The 13,396-nt window shown below is 39.1% G+C and overlaps 2 protein-coding genes across 18 annotated transcripts in view; both read right to left on the bottom strand.

Moving 5' to 3' along the window:
- The window catches only part of elmo2 (engulfment and cell motility 2), a 30,199-nt gene extending 29,472 nt beyond the window's left edge, over nt 1-727 (bottom strand). For 2 of the 5 annotated variants that reach the window (XM_058054479.1, XM_058054481.1), the window contains exon 1: nt 516-727. The gene's annotated coding sequence lies outside the window, so the exon portion shown is untranslated. Of the gene's footprint in view, nt 1-127; nt 400-515 lie in introns of those variants that run through there. The other 3 variants (XM_058054482.1, XM_058054483.1, XM_058054480.1) reach the window with 2 other exon arrangements.
- Nucleotides 728-4,857: 4,130 nt separating this feature from the next.
- Nucleotides 4,858-12,960, bottom strand: arfgap1 (ADP-ribosylation factor GTPase activating protein 1). Of its 13 annotated transcripts, none has more exons than XM_058054485.1 (14): nt 12,766-12,960; nt 12,252-12,320; nt 11,550-11,659; nt 10,562-10,733; nt 9,566-9,666; nt 9,393-9,479; nt 9,196-9,310; nt 9,073-9,129; nt 8,962-8,994; nt 8,762-8,791; nt 8,197-8,253; nt 6,537-6,596; nt 6,065-6,120; nt 4,858-5,980 (listed from the first exon to the last, which is right to left on the bottom strand). In XM_058054485.1, the coding sequence occupies exons 2-14, from the start codon at nt 12,309-12,311 to the stop codon at nt 5,641-5,643; spliced, it is 1,278 nt and encodes a 425-aa protein (XP_057910468.1). In that variant the 5' UTR covers nt 12,312-12,320; nt 12,766-12,960; the 3' UTR covers nt 4,858-5,640. The 13 variants fall into 13 exon arrangements, 12 of the variants coding, with proteins under 12 accessions (XP_057910468.1, XP_057910470.1, XP_057910469.1 ...); XM_058054487.1 differs by having other exon boundaries at nt 6,065-6,114; XM_058054486.1 differs by having other exon boundaries at nt 12,801-12,960.
- Between the last annotated feature and the right edge of the window lie 436 nt (nt 12,961-13,396).

Raw genomic sequence — 13,396 nt, 5'->3', positions numbered from 1 at the left:
TATGGTGAGACGAGAACCATGCAGTGAATGTCTGGATATGGGTAGCAACACATTTCACGCTAGTTATAAACATATTTAAGACATCTGAATAAACTATGTAGCGAAAAGATGAACTATTGTTGTGTACCGTTCGCTGTTAAGGAAGAAGAAGCTCCACGTTAATAATATAAGTAGTGATTTTAAGAGCAGATCAGAGCCGCAGTCATGGATCATGGTGCCCGAGGGGAAGACGGTGTTCGAGGCGGGCAGTGACAGATGCTGTACCGGATGTAACATCCAAATATAAAACTGCTCAAATAAACACGTTTTTCGGGTGAAAGTTGCGCCAAATTGTAAAGTCACTCGCTATACGGACTACTAAAAAGAAGTGTAGCTTCTCTTGCAGGCGATCAGCTGAATTCGTCCTCCATTGCTGGGCATGGAGGAGCCCGGCTCGATCAATCTTATCAATGGCTTCTGCGTGGTGTGAAAAGGTATAATAATAATGGAAGTTTTCGCTATTGTGTATTACTCACCCTGTGGCTGAGCCATCGATGATGCTGAGAGCATCCCCACTCTCTCCGATGAAATACTTTAAGCAGCAGCAGACACTCCTCCAACGCCTTGGAGGCGGGACGCCATGCAAATGTTCCAGGCTGCCAACATCTTAGAACAGACAACGTAAATCTTCTATTTACAGATAATGTGAGAACGATTCATTCATTCAACTTTGTTGGTTTTGTGCATTTCAAAATAATAATCAAGACACAAACAATATTGTGCAATGATATGTATATATTATTTGATTTAGTCAACCAATTCGAGACGAATTTCGACTAGCGACTAGCAGATCCAGCATAAAACTCATTGATTCATTCACTTTCTACCGCTTATCCTCTCGTGGGGGTGGTGCTGGAGCCTATCCAAGCTGTCTTTGGGCGAGAGGCGGGGTATGGGAATTGGCCAGCCAATCACAGGGCACATATAGACAAACAACCATTCACACTCACATTCATACCTATGGACAATTTGGAGTGGCTAATTAACCTAGCATGTTTTTGGAATGTGGGAGGAAACCGGAGTACCCGGAGAAAAACCCACGCACTCCACACAGAGATGGCCGAGGGTGGAATTGAACCCGGGTGTCTTAGCTGTGAGGTCTATACGCTAACCACACGACCACCGTGCAGCCCCCTCATTGTAAAACTGTGTCCTTTAATTGATAAATGTTTAACATTCATTCATTTATTCATTTTCTAGCGCTTATTCTCACAACGTTCGCGGGGGTGGAGCCTATCCCAGCTGTCTTCGGGCAAGAGGGCGGAGTACACCCTGGACTGGTGGCCAGCCAATCACAGGGCACATATAGACAAACAACCATTCACACTCACATTCATACCTATGGATAATTTGAGTCGCTAATTAACCTAGCATGTTTTTGGAATGTGGGAGGAAACCGGAGTACCCGGAGAAAACCCACGCATGCAAGGGGAGAACATGCAAACTCCATACAGAGATGGCCGAGGGTGGAATTGAACCCGGGTCTCTTAGCTGTGAGGTCTGCGCGCTAACCACACAACCACCGTACAGCCCCCGTTCGTAAAACTGTGTCCTTTAATTGCTAAATGTTTAACATTATTTTGAAATACACAAGGACAATAATATAGACGTATATGTGGGATTTTACCATTATATTTTTTTTAAAAGGGGGGTTTCTGAAGGGGTTTTCACAACTGTGTTGTGTACTGGAATTCATCTTAAAACCACAATCTTGGAATTCTATCTCAAAACCACCGACTCCTTGCTCTGCAGACAGTTAAACCAGTTCAAGTCTCACGGCATTTACAAGACAATTTTATTGAACACACAAACCATGTATACAGGGAAAACATCCACAGCCTACGGTGTTGACACCGGCTCACCTCACGGGGATAGCTGCTGGTGAAACTCGGAAAGGGCAAGCGGACAAAACTGCAACTTCAATCCACTGAAGAGACTTTTGAGAATTGAACAGCTTTTCATTTTCACATTACATGCACGACAGCAAAAATAACATCTCATGGCGTGGTGACAAACGTGAACGCGCCGGAGCACGGCGGCTAAAATGTTTTTGACGGCTACAGCTGCTGAGAGGCGTACTTTTGAAGTTGAAAATTTGGTCGGCTGAATTTGACACATGAAATAACTGTGAAGCATCCGGGGAGTTAAAAGTAAACTAACTCACTGAGTTATTCATTGAAACTCATTTGTGATCATGTTTAAAATATCATGCTGAGATGAAAGACATACAGTAATCCCTCGTTGATCGCGGTGCTTGGTTCAAGACCCGGACGCGGTTAATTCATTTTCACAAAGGAGTCCTCCTTATTTACAAATCAGATATTTTTATAGTTAGAGCATAGAATACTTTGTTTACGACCTTCAAAACACCATTCTTAACATGCATAGAGCCCTCCAGACATGAAATAACACCCCTATAGTCACCTTTACAGTCGTAATGCTCGATATAGTAAGCAATCAGACAAATAGATAATCAAAGAAAATACGACATTTGAGCTATAAAAAAAAAAACTTGTGCTTGTGTGTTGCAGTAAATGTTCCAAATGTGTGAAGGACAGGAAGTTAGGCTTAGTTCTATTATGGAGTGCATTATGGCCGCAACAGTAGCACACATTGTTATTGTTAGTATTATTATGTTATTATTACGGTCCGTGTTCATAAGTTTAATGCTGGTGTGCCTCACCAATACATTACAGAAACATTACTGACACCTAATGACCGCTGTAGAATACATCATGGTACCATGTCTTTGAATGCATCTTCTCAATGCATTATATATATATGTATTTTAGTCTTTTTAGTAATTGTTATGCTTATGCTCCGTCCTGCTTTTAGCCTTATTTTAGCTCTGAATGAATGTTTGGATATTGTATTTTAATGCATCATTTACTGTTTTTACTCAACTCTATTTTTATTTCTTTTTTTTTTTTTTTACTGTAAAGCGTTTTTGAGTACTCTGAAAAGCGCTATATAAATAAAATGTATTATATTATTATTATTAAACGCTTGATTTATGCAAAAAAATCAAAGTTTGCTTAAATATATATATTTTTAAAAATAACAATATACCTTATTCAACCATTAAACAGGATGATGTATCAATTCATATATTTTTGAACAACCGTGATCGAGTAAAGCCGCTAAATTCGAACCGCAAAGTGGCGAGGGACGACTGTATACCTCACAGTAAAGCATCCAGGTGATAACATACAGTTATGATATCATACAGATATCATTTACAGACATGTAAAACTCACAGCATCTGCAAAACACACACACACACACACACCAAGTTGACATCAGTAATACAAGTGAGCAAAGAAGAGAAGTTTAAGGCTTTTTAAATGCATGAGCATACATGATGCACACGACAGATTCACCAGCAAAACTGTCCTCGGATAGGTCTGTTTAGGTCTGTTTTTATCCTATTATTGACAGTGAAAGAAATACCGCTTAAGTTCCATCTTTGCTTTAACTTCAACAAAGACAACATGAGATGTAATAAATGCAGACAATAAAACAGGATATGTATTTTTGCAGTAAACTCAAGTCTTTTTAAGAGGTAGAAACAGGGAATGGAATAAAGTTTTCTCCATCAAATATATAGCTCAAATGTGTCAAAATAAAATGGTTGGAAAAAAATGGTGAACAACTATTAAAACTAGTATTTCAGCTTCACATCTTGCTTTGCCAATTTCATCACTGTATCACTGATCTGATCTACTGTATGTTGACATTTTTGTCGCTTTATGACATGCGTCATTCAAAGGCCACTTGACATGATTTTGCATTTGCGTCCAGACAAATGTGTTTTGTAATTAAATCTTACAATACAGTAAACCTCGGATATATCGGATTCAATTGTTCCCACTGGTTTTGTCCGATATAAGCGAAATCCGTTATATGCGTATACCGGAAAATGTCCGTTTTATGCATATATCGGATTTATATCCGATATATGCGTAAATCGGATTTTATACGTTATAAAAAGGCACTTCCTTGACTATGTTTCCAATGTACCTGGACGCGCAGGCAACGCTGCAAACGCTGCAAATGACGTCGTATAGCGGCCTGTCACGATTCGGCGAATCGGAGCGCCACGATGCGGCCATCCGATATATGCCAGGGAAATTTAATGGAAATGCATTGGAACGGGACTGGAGATTTTGTCCGAAATAGGCGAAATCCGTTATAAAAAATCCGATATATGCAATGAATTTTTATTGGAAATGCATTACAGAAAAATTGGTTCTTTTTTTATCTGTCCGTTGTGAGCGAATTTCCGATATATCCGAGTCCGATATATCCGAGGTTTACTGTATTTCCTTTTAACGCAAACTGAATAATGTCTGCACAGTATAGCAGAGAGCACTGAAAAGGAAAATATTTAACGCCCATTTTTAAACAGTTGGAAGTTCTATCACAGTTGTTAAATAGACTATTTGGAAAAATATTCTCTGCTTGTATTTGACATACAGCATGAAGCCAATATGTTCATTGATATTATATATTAGGTTTATAGATATATTTAAATTGTTTTTGACACTCAATCAGCTGAGGTGGAATAAGTCAATGCGGTAACCACAAAGACAGTCTCTCATACTGTATTTACAATGATTTATATTCAAATGAATTTAGTATCTCATGCATAACTTACTTGAATGAGATAGTATCACAATATAACAAGTATGAAACGGTACCGACATTGGCCTTTTCAGCTCCGGTTTGGGGTTTTAATACACACACACACACAACTATTTTCTCTGGTGGAGATCATTTACAATAGTATACAAAGTTGAGTTGCAATTCACTATCATATTTCTTTTTTTTTTTTTTTAAAGAATGGAATTCATCATGCAATTAATGTAAAACTAGGCCTTGTTAATGTTTGGAACCTATGCTCAATGTAGAAGATTTGACAGTTCCTCCAGGATTCCACAGGTTTTACTGTGACTGTTGCCACCTAAAAATGCTAAATATAGCTACTAGCTTTAGTTAGTGGTGACTTGCCGCTTGAATTTCATCAAATCTAACAAAAACTATGTTATTTTTCCACAAATGTGTGCACAGTTTGGAAAAAACAAATATTGCCGTTTCACTCACCACCGAATTACGGCATTCCGAAAGCAAACACCACCGAAATCTAACCCTCTACTGTCCATTGTTTGCTTTGTCGTCCACAGCGCGTGTGTGTTTTGCGGTCGAAAAGTGCTTGTCAACTGTAAACCTTTGTTTATCTTCTGGCGCATTGCGTTTACCCTCACTTTGAGTCGAGAATCACGTGACAAAATCTGTGTCAATGTAAACAAAGTGAGGATGTGGGTGTATGTATGGACACACGTGATTGGTTAGGTAGCTGATACACGTTTGATTGCTGCTCAGACGCATATTGGATTGGCAAAAATATGTGGCGATTGGATCAAAATTTGTGGTTAAATTTGTGTCAGTTAGCACGAGTCCGCAACAATGCCAAATCCTGGAGGGTCTGCTGAGAACAGACTGAAAGCGAATTAAGTTCCTTTCCTGAAAGTGCCAGTGGGATGAATAGTGAAAGAGAGGCCAAATGGGGGGGGGGAAGAAGAAAGGATGTATGTGAGATGACTACCAGTCTGCATTACCCCAGGTTTCCTCAGCAGGTTTCGTGGGACTCTTCTTGGCCTTACCATCCGTATTCTCCCAGTTGTTGTCCCAGGCTTCCCAGCTCTCCTCTGTGCTGTGTTTGTTGTTGGAAGCGACATCCGAGCCCCAATTGTCCCAACTGTCAGAGCTCTTCTTTGCAGAATTATCCGCAATGGTCCAGCTGTCACTGCTTGGCGATTTCTTAGCCTTTAAGGAATTGCTGCTACCGAATGTTTCCCAGAAGTCCTTTGACATGGGCTGAGTGGAACTGCCCTGGTATCCTTCGCCAGCGTCCATGTTCTGGTAGCTATCTCCAGAAGCCCTGAACACAAATGTAGAATTCTCGGTAAAGTACATTTTGTATGCAGGGTTTTAATACAAAAATTGAATAAAAATCTACAATTACCCATCTTCTGATTTTCCCGAAAAAATATTAGTCAGTTTGGCACCAGCACCCTGAACCTTGGGTAAGAAAACAATATTTATACACATACAACTCTTCTACTCATGTATTTGTTATTTCATTTGTTAATAAGCCAACATTTTATATTATATTGCTGACAATGCAGTCTTTTGAGACAAAAAAAAAGTATTTTGGACATAAATACTCACCACGGGAATAAAAATGGCAGCGAGAAAAACAACAATTAAATTAATAACATTGAAACATACACATTTCCAACAAAAACAGTCTTTTCTGAGAGCGGAAACAACTGTGGGAGTACCTACATTTTTTTTTTTTTTTTTCAACCAAAGCATTTGATTAAACAAATGCAGGCGACGAACTCAAAAGCGCTAAAGCGGCGTTTCCTGCTCACAAAGACTGGTTCTGTCAGCCAGTGGTAGAGCTCTACCATCCGTCCATCCGTCCATCCTACCTTGTTTGCCAACCCAGTGATGCCGACTGTCATTTCATCTAGCAATTTGCCATCTTTCACCTGAATGAGCCAAATTGTATTGATTTAAGTAATCAATTAAATACAACATTTTTTCTTTTGCAGTACACTTTAATGTGTAACAGCAGGTAGTAAGCAATCATTTTTTTTGGTGAGTACACATTTTGTAATTTGATTTGCCTCAAAGTTAGTTAGTTTGCAGCGCCAGTCATTCAGTCACAGGAAAAGAAGGGGGAAAAACTGCATGCTATAGTGCAGGGGTGGGCAAACTACGGCCCGGGGGCCACATCCGGCCCGCCAAGTGTTTGAATACGGCCCGGTTTGGCGGTTTTATCAATTATCAGTTATCAGTAATCAGTTATTTGATGTGGTCTGTTGTTTACAAAGTGCTCCTGAAAAAAGGGACACAAGCATATAATAATAATACAAATAATAATAATAACAAATAATAATAATCAATTTATTATTATAAATTTATATCTTACTTTACATCCAATAAATGATCTCAAAGTGCCCATATAGCAGATTGCATGACACTATTACAGATACAATAATTCCAGCTGGACTGTTACGTGTAAAATATCGAGTCTGGCCCCCCCGTCAATTTTGTTAAATCAACGCGGCCCGCCAGTCAAAAAGTTTGCCCACCCCTGCTATAGTGCTTTTACCTACGGCCACTGTACATTAAAAGATAAAAGCATGATTTATGTCAAGCTCTTGCAGGAAGCAGATCAAATATTAGAATCATAGAAATAATAATAGAATACAAGAATAATAGAAAACAACACAAATACAGTAAACCTCGGATATATCGGACTCGGATATATCGGAAATTCGCTCACAACGGACAGATAAAAAAGAACCGATTATTCTGTAATGCATTTCCAATAAAAATTCATTGCATATATCGGATTTTTTATAACAGATTTCGCCTATTTCGGACAAAATCTCCAGTCCCGTTCCAATGCATTTCCATGAAATTTCCCTGGCATATATCGGATGGCCGCATCGTTATGCTAATCTTGTTGATGTCACTGGCTATTGTCTTTCTCCTGGCTCCAGATTTAGGACAAATATAAAAGTGAGTGACGTCAATAATACTAGCACAGCAGTGAATGAGATCTTAACCTCACTATTGGAAATAACGTAGGCCTGACGGGCGTAACAGGGCCTAGCTTAATTAACAATTTGTTATGCTCAGAGTCCAATAAAGTTCAATTCTCATTACCTTACGTCTCTTTTCATTGCCCAGTCCAGGTACATTGGAAACATAGTCAAGGAAGTGCCTTTTTATAACGGATAAAATCCCATTTACGCATATACCGGATATAAATCCGATATATGCGTAAAACGGACATTTTCCGTTATACGCATATAACGGATTTCGCTTATATCGGACAAAACCAGTGGGAACAATTGAATCCGATATATCCGAGGTTTACTGTATTTCACCCTTACTAAAAAAAATCTATTTGAAGGCTTTACCTTTTTAAATGTGCTGCTTTTGTCTTTTAATGTACGATAACACAAAGCCAACAAAGCGAGCAGGCGTAGAAAATAGCACATTCACATCTGAAGCTGTTTTTCTTTTTAAGCACTGCGACCCACCACCCGTTGGAACAACTTCAAACATCAATGTTACCTTTTCTTGGGTAGGTTTGATAACATTCTCATTTATTGTCTGTCCTAACTCTGTGGCCTAGTTGGAAGTCAAGAGGAAAGAATTCACTTCAGTAAAACAGTCCAGCGTAAATTGACTGGTAACACTGAACAGGAACTATTGGGTGTAATGGCTCCAAAACGCAGAGGTGCCAATTCTGTATATGATGAGGGGTTTAGGGTTCACTTGGATGGAATTAAAATCATTTTCTTGTGTGTTTGCCATTACACAGAACAGTTAACTCATATCTGACATGCATAAATGGATTGCATTGAACAATTCCTTGAGTAATATTTCTATATTTTGAGAGAAGATTAATAAACGCTTTAATTTCAATAAGTCATGTATAACCCATTGTACATAACAATATAGAGCTTCTGATTAGCAAAAAATATATAAACATACAAGCAGAAAAATATAACATGTACACACAAGATGCAAGTAAAAACTGTCATGCAGTCATTTCTTTTCAAGAAAATAAAAATGACATTATATAATATAAACATGATGCAGAAAAAAAGTGTCATGCAGTCATTTGTCTCTTTACCGGTTCTGGGGGCGCCTTATAGCCCCTTAACTACATCCAGAGAAGGCAAGAGATATTAAAGAAGTACCAGTCATTAGTGCATCATGACATGATACTGTAAGTTAAGAGGGAAAACATCGAGCTGAGGTAAAAGCAGATGTTTTGTCACTGGAAATATTCTGAATGTGTGCAACATTACCAGTAACCATACCAGGTCTTACCTTCAAGGTGGCTTGATTTGCCAGTTTAGTCGTCTGCATGCAAAAATGAGAAAATATAATGGCTAAAGCAAACATAATGGCAAATGTCGTGTGAGCGTTTTGGGTTCTTACATTATCTTTTGCAATTGAAGCAAACTTGGTAGCTCCAACAGTGAAGCTGCTCCAACCCTGCAAGAAAAAAAAAGCATGATTTCAAGAGTGAAATAAAATGTAAGTGACTGTGTAGTGACTTACTGAATAAATGGAGGACATAGCATTATTTAAAAAGTCCTCCTCCTTCTTCTCCGGGGTTACAGTGTTGCCGAATCCAACGTATCGGTTCTCTTGATTCCCACTGTAACCCCCTCCACTGGAGGAAGGTAAAAAAGTCAGCCATGTCATGTAATGTCGCAAACAACAACAATCTTTGATCGATATGATCGAGTTATTACCTCTGATAAGAGTTGACGTCATCGCTCAGCCAGTCTTCAAAGGCTTTATCGCCGGATGCAGCAGAGGTCGTACCAGGTCCTCCAGATCTATGCCACAATTGTAAAATGGATATTCAGTGGGGTGCTGGAGAGGACATTTTATGGTTCATATATCGACTTCTCTTCACTTTTACCGATGGGAGGATGAAAGGCTGGTCTTGGGTTGAGGTGATGTCCAATTTTTGGCAGAAGATGTCTCTATTGACCACTCCTTTCCTTCTGCTAAAGTTGCAACCTGTCGTATGCAATTTGAGAGGATTACACAAAAGGAATTATTAGACAACCCATGTTTTCAAAATGTGGATGTATTTATTCATTCATTCATTCATTTTCTACCGCTTATGCTCATGAGAGTTGCGGGAGGGGCTGGAGTCTACCCCAGCTGCCTTCAGGCGAGAGGCAGGGTACACCCTGGACAATTTGGAGTCGCTAATTAACCTAGCATGTTTTTGGAATGTGGGAGGAAACCGGAGTACCCGGAGAAAACCCACGCGTGCACGGGGAGAACATGCAAACTCCACACAGAGATGGCCGAGGGTGGAATTGAACCCGGGTCTCTTAGCTGTGAGGTCTGCGCGCTAACCACACGACCACTGTGCAGCTCCCCCATTGTAAAACTGTGTCCTTTAATTGATAAATGTTTAACATTCATTCGTTCATTTTCTACCGCTTTTTCCTCACAAGAGTTGCGGGAGGGGCTGGAGCCTATCCCAGCTGTCTTTGAGCGAGAGGCGGGGTACACCCTGGACTGGTGGCCAGCCAATCACAGGGCACATATAGACAAACAACCATTCACACTCACATTCATACCTATGGACAATTTGGAGTCGCTAATTAACCTAGCATGTTTTTGGAATGGACAGGGAGAACATGCTAACTCCACACAGAGATGGCCAAGGGTGGAATTGAACTCTGGTCTCCTAGCTGTGAGGTCTACGCGCGACCCACTCGACCACCGTGCAGCCTGGATCTATTTAGTTAGATCCGAAATTTTACAACTATGGTTGTTTTGCCGTTGTTTTGTTGATTGACTGTTGTTGAGATTTGGCGCCATCTACATAAATTTAATTGAACCGTTGTGAGAAACAAAGATCCTTGACCAGGTCCTACCTGGCCTTCACAGCTCTCACCTTGTCCCTAAAGAGCGCAGCAGCTCGGCTGTTATACTTCTCCTGTAAGGTCCAGTTGGGATTGTAGTCGTCTTGGAGTTCGAGGAACAGGTGGAATTTGCCATTTCCTCCTGCTTTCATCTTCTCAAGCTCAATATCCTTCCACTTATCCATGGTGACAGAACGCACAAAACTGGAAAGAGAACAGAAAAGATTAATCACTTGGTTTTAGTCATTTAGTCATTTATTTAAGCAAAAGTAAAGAGGTTTTGGTGATCAGTCACTAAGGTGTCTCAATTCTACGTTTATTAGATTTGAATGATTGACTCCACTTATTGGGCGTGGAACCTCGGGCTGACTACTGATCCCTTAAATCTTTCATCTACTTTAGCTTACTGTATTGCAGGGAACCTATCTTGGCAGAACAAAAGACCAATAAACCAAAGTCTAATCAACTAATCTTCTCATCTAATCCAATTACCTAACAGTAATATAAACAAACATTTTATTATCTGTTTACCATGCTATTAGAACTGTTAGTGTCCTTTTTTTAAATCCAAAAGCAGACAAAAAGGCAACCTGAGTGAGCAGACCTCTGCCAAGCGCCATAACACCCCCGATATTGTGATTGACACCAAAATAAAATGTTTTTATATTTCATAGAACCTGTTGGAACTTATCATTTATCCTTTTCCCAAGTGCTCTGACCATTTTTGGGGGAGTTATATGCACAAATGCAGAAAATGGTACTCTCTCATAATGTTATAGAACCTTTAAAAAAAAATCCTGGATCCAGATGGTGATCCGGATCACCCCCAAAATTTAAAATCGGTTCTTCCATATCCCATTCCTGACTATTCCTGAAATTTTCATCCAAATCCATTCAGAACTTTTTAGTTATTTTGAAAACAAATCAACAGATAAATGATTGCAAAAATATAACCTCCACGATGCTAAAAAAAAATAATTACTCTTGGTGTGACTTAATTTTATTTTTGTTTTTTTTTACCTAAGATGAACTCCCAGGCCTCTGTGTTTTCCAGAGCATTCCAGACAGATCCAGATCCCGTAGGTCACGCTTACCCACTGAGGGTTGAAGGCCCCACACTCAAAGCACAGCTGTGAATAAGACAAGAGGCATGAGCTCAGGAAGACATCTTTATATTTGTAGAAAAAGTTACGATGACTTGAGAATTTGAAAACACTTTGCTCATTTTAATTTGAATTATAATTTGAATTAGTCAAAACCACTGACACCGACACAATCCCTGCACCCACCAGTACATTCAGTCATCCAACATAGTATCAGTTATGGTGTAATCGCAGATTAAAATATATCCAAGGCCTTGATCACTAATTATGACTCCTTGGCAAAAATGAAGTATTTTATAGCTGCAATATCGCACCAAAGTTTACACATAACTGTTGTTAGTGCAACCCCAGCACAACTGGTAACCAATTGCTATAGACTACTACTACACATGTGGTAGTATACTAGTATTTACAGGTAGACGGCTTATTGAACTGATAAGTGTTACTATCTAGAGTAATTTGTTAGTATTTATCAGTACACCAGGGTTCCAAACTTAACCCCTCCTAAGCTGTTGGGGCTGCAATTAATTGAAATTAATTATATTTAGTGTTCTCTTGCAGTTTTGTTTGTTCTTAATGGCAGGATCAACACAGCTCAAAGTATATGGAGTTGACTTACGTTATTTTCTTCTTGGGTTCTTACTTCCTTCAAAACTCTTCTGGTCCTCGGACTTGCCATGTTGATTCACTAGAGAAAAAGTAGTACAGAACAATATTACAATAAAGAAAACAAACAATGGATGGATGAATGAGTCTGTAATCATATGTACTAGCAGTGTGGTCATTTTCTTAGCATCTTTATCACGATAAAGTTTGTTTCAAAATGCCGGCAATCATTTGAAAACGACACCTTTCAATCCTGTATATTTTACCTGTATATTCACACAGGTAAATCTTACACTAGTAAATCACAAATGCTCATTTTTTTAACGCGAATACGCCGTTCATTTGTCTTATTAAACCGAGACATTGCCTTTAAACATAAACACCCGCCATGTTAGTTCCTTGCTACTAAACGTTAGTCTTAAAGATGCCTCGATGTGTTGTTAAATGAATGTACAATATGTGATTTAACTGGGTGACTATCACCGCTAATGCTAAATTAGCCGCCGTGCTAGCTCAGCAAGCCGTACCTGTTTGCGTGGCGAAAGCAACAACAAAAAAGCACCTTTCAGAAAGCGTGCTGATAATCCACAGATGTTCTTGTTAAGTTAGAAAAGCACAATTAAACTTAAGAAGACTCTTAAGAGGGCTGTCAGGCCGACAGAAATGAAGAATAAATGGAGATGCTGCTGTGTCAAACACCGGCAGCCATGTTCCTGTTTGCATACGTGGGCAGTGCAATGCATGATGGGAAAAAATTACATTTTTCTTTTTGGGGTCCCTTTTTTTTCTTAAAATGAATGTTTTGAATGAATGAATGCTTTTAACTCTAAAAATAATTTATTAAAATGAATAATGTATGTAATAATTTCCCATTGAAGCAGTGTGAACACATTTATGTGAACACATTTCTAGTTTACACTGTAACAGTGAATGCAGCAGTGATACCAACAGGCGCCATATTTGTTTACATTCACCACCACCTTCCAACATTTTGTTGATTGTTTTGAACCGTGACATTTAGTACCTGACAATATTTATTTTTTAATGGATGTTAAAATATGGGCAATTTACAGGAAACTATATTCATGGGAGGACGACGGGAAAGATGAGTAAATTATGGGAATTTCAAAGGGAAAACAGAAGAGTGGGCAGGTACGG

This window comes from Doryrhamphus excisus, chromosome 18 (assembly GCF_030265055.1).
Source record: "Doryrhamphus excisus isolate RoL2022-K1 chromosome 18, RoL_Dexc_1.0, whole genome shotgun sequence".
In the NCBI taxonomy this organism is placed as follows: Eukaryota; Metazoa; Chordata; class Actinopteri; order Syngnathiformes; family Syngnathidae; genus Doryrhamphus; species Doryrhamphus excisus.
The sequence above is the reverse complement of the archived record's forward strand: the minus strand, read 5'-3'. Positions and strand labels throughout refer to the sequence as shown.

What these genes read in the sequence shown, in the direction of transcription:
- arfgap1 (XM_058054485.1), bottom strand. Translation starts at nt 12,311, where the DNA reads ATGGCAAGTCCGAGGACCAGAAGAGTTTTGAAGGAAGTAAGAACCCAA. An exon ending in AGCCTTTCATCCTCCCATCG is followed by an intron (nt 9,480 to 9,565) that starts GTAAAAGTGAAG and finishes ATTGTGGCATAG; the next exon opens with ATCTGGAGGACCTGGTACGA. An exon ending in GACGTCAACTCTTATCAGAG is followed by an intron (nt 9,311 to 9,392) that starts GTAATAACTCGA and finishes ACCTTCCTCCAG; the next exon opens with TGGAGGGGGTTACAGTGGGA.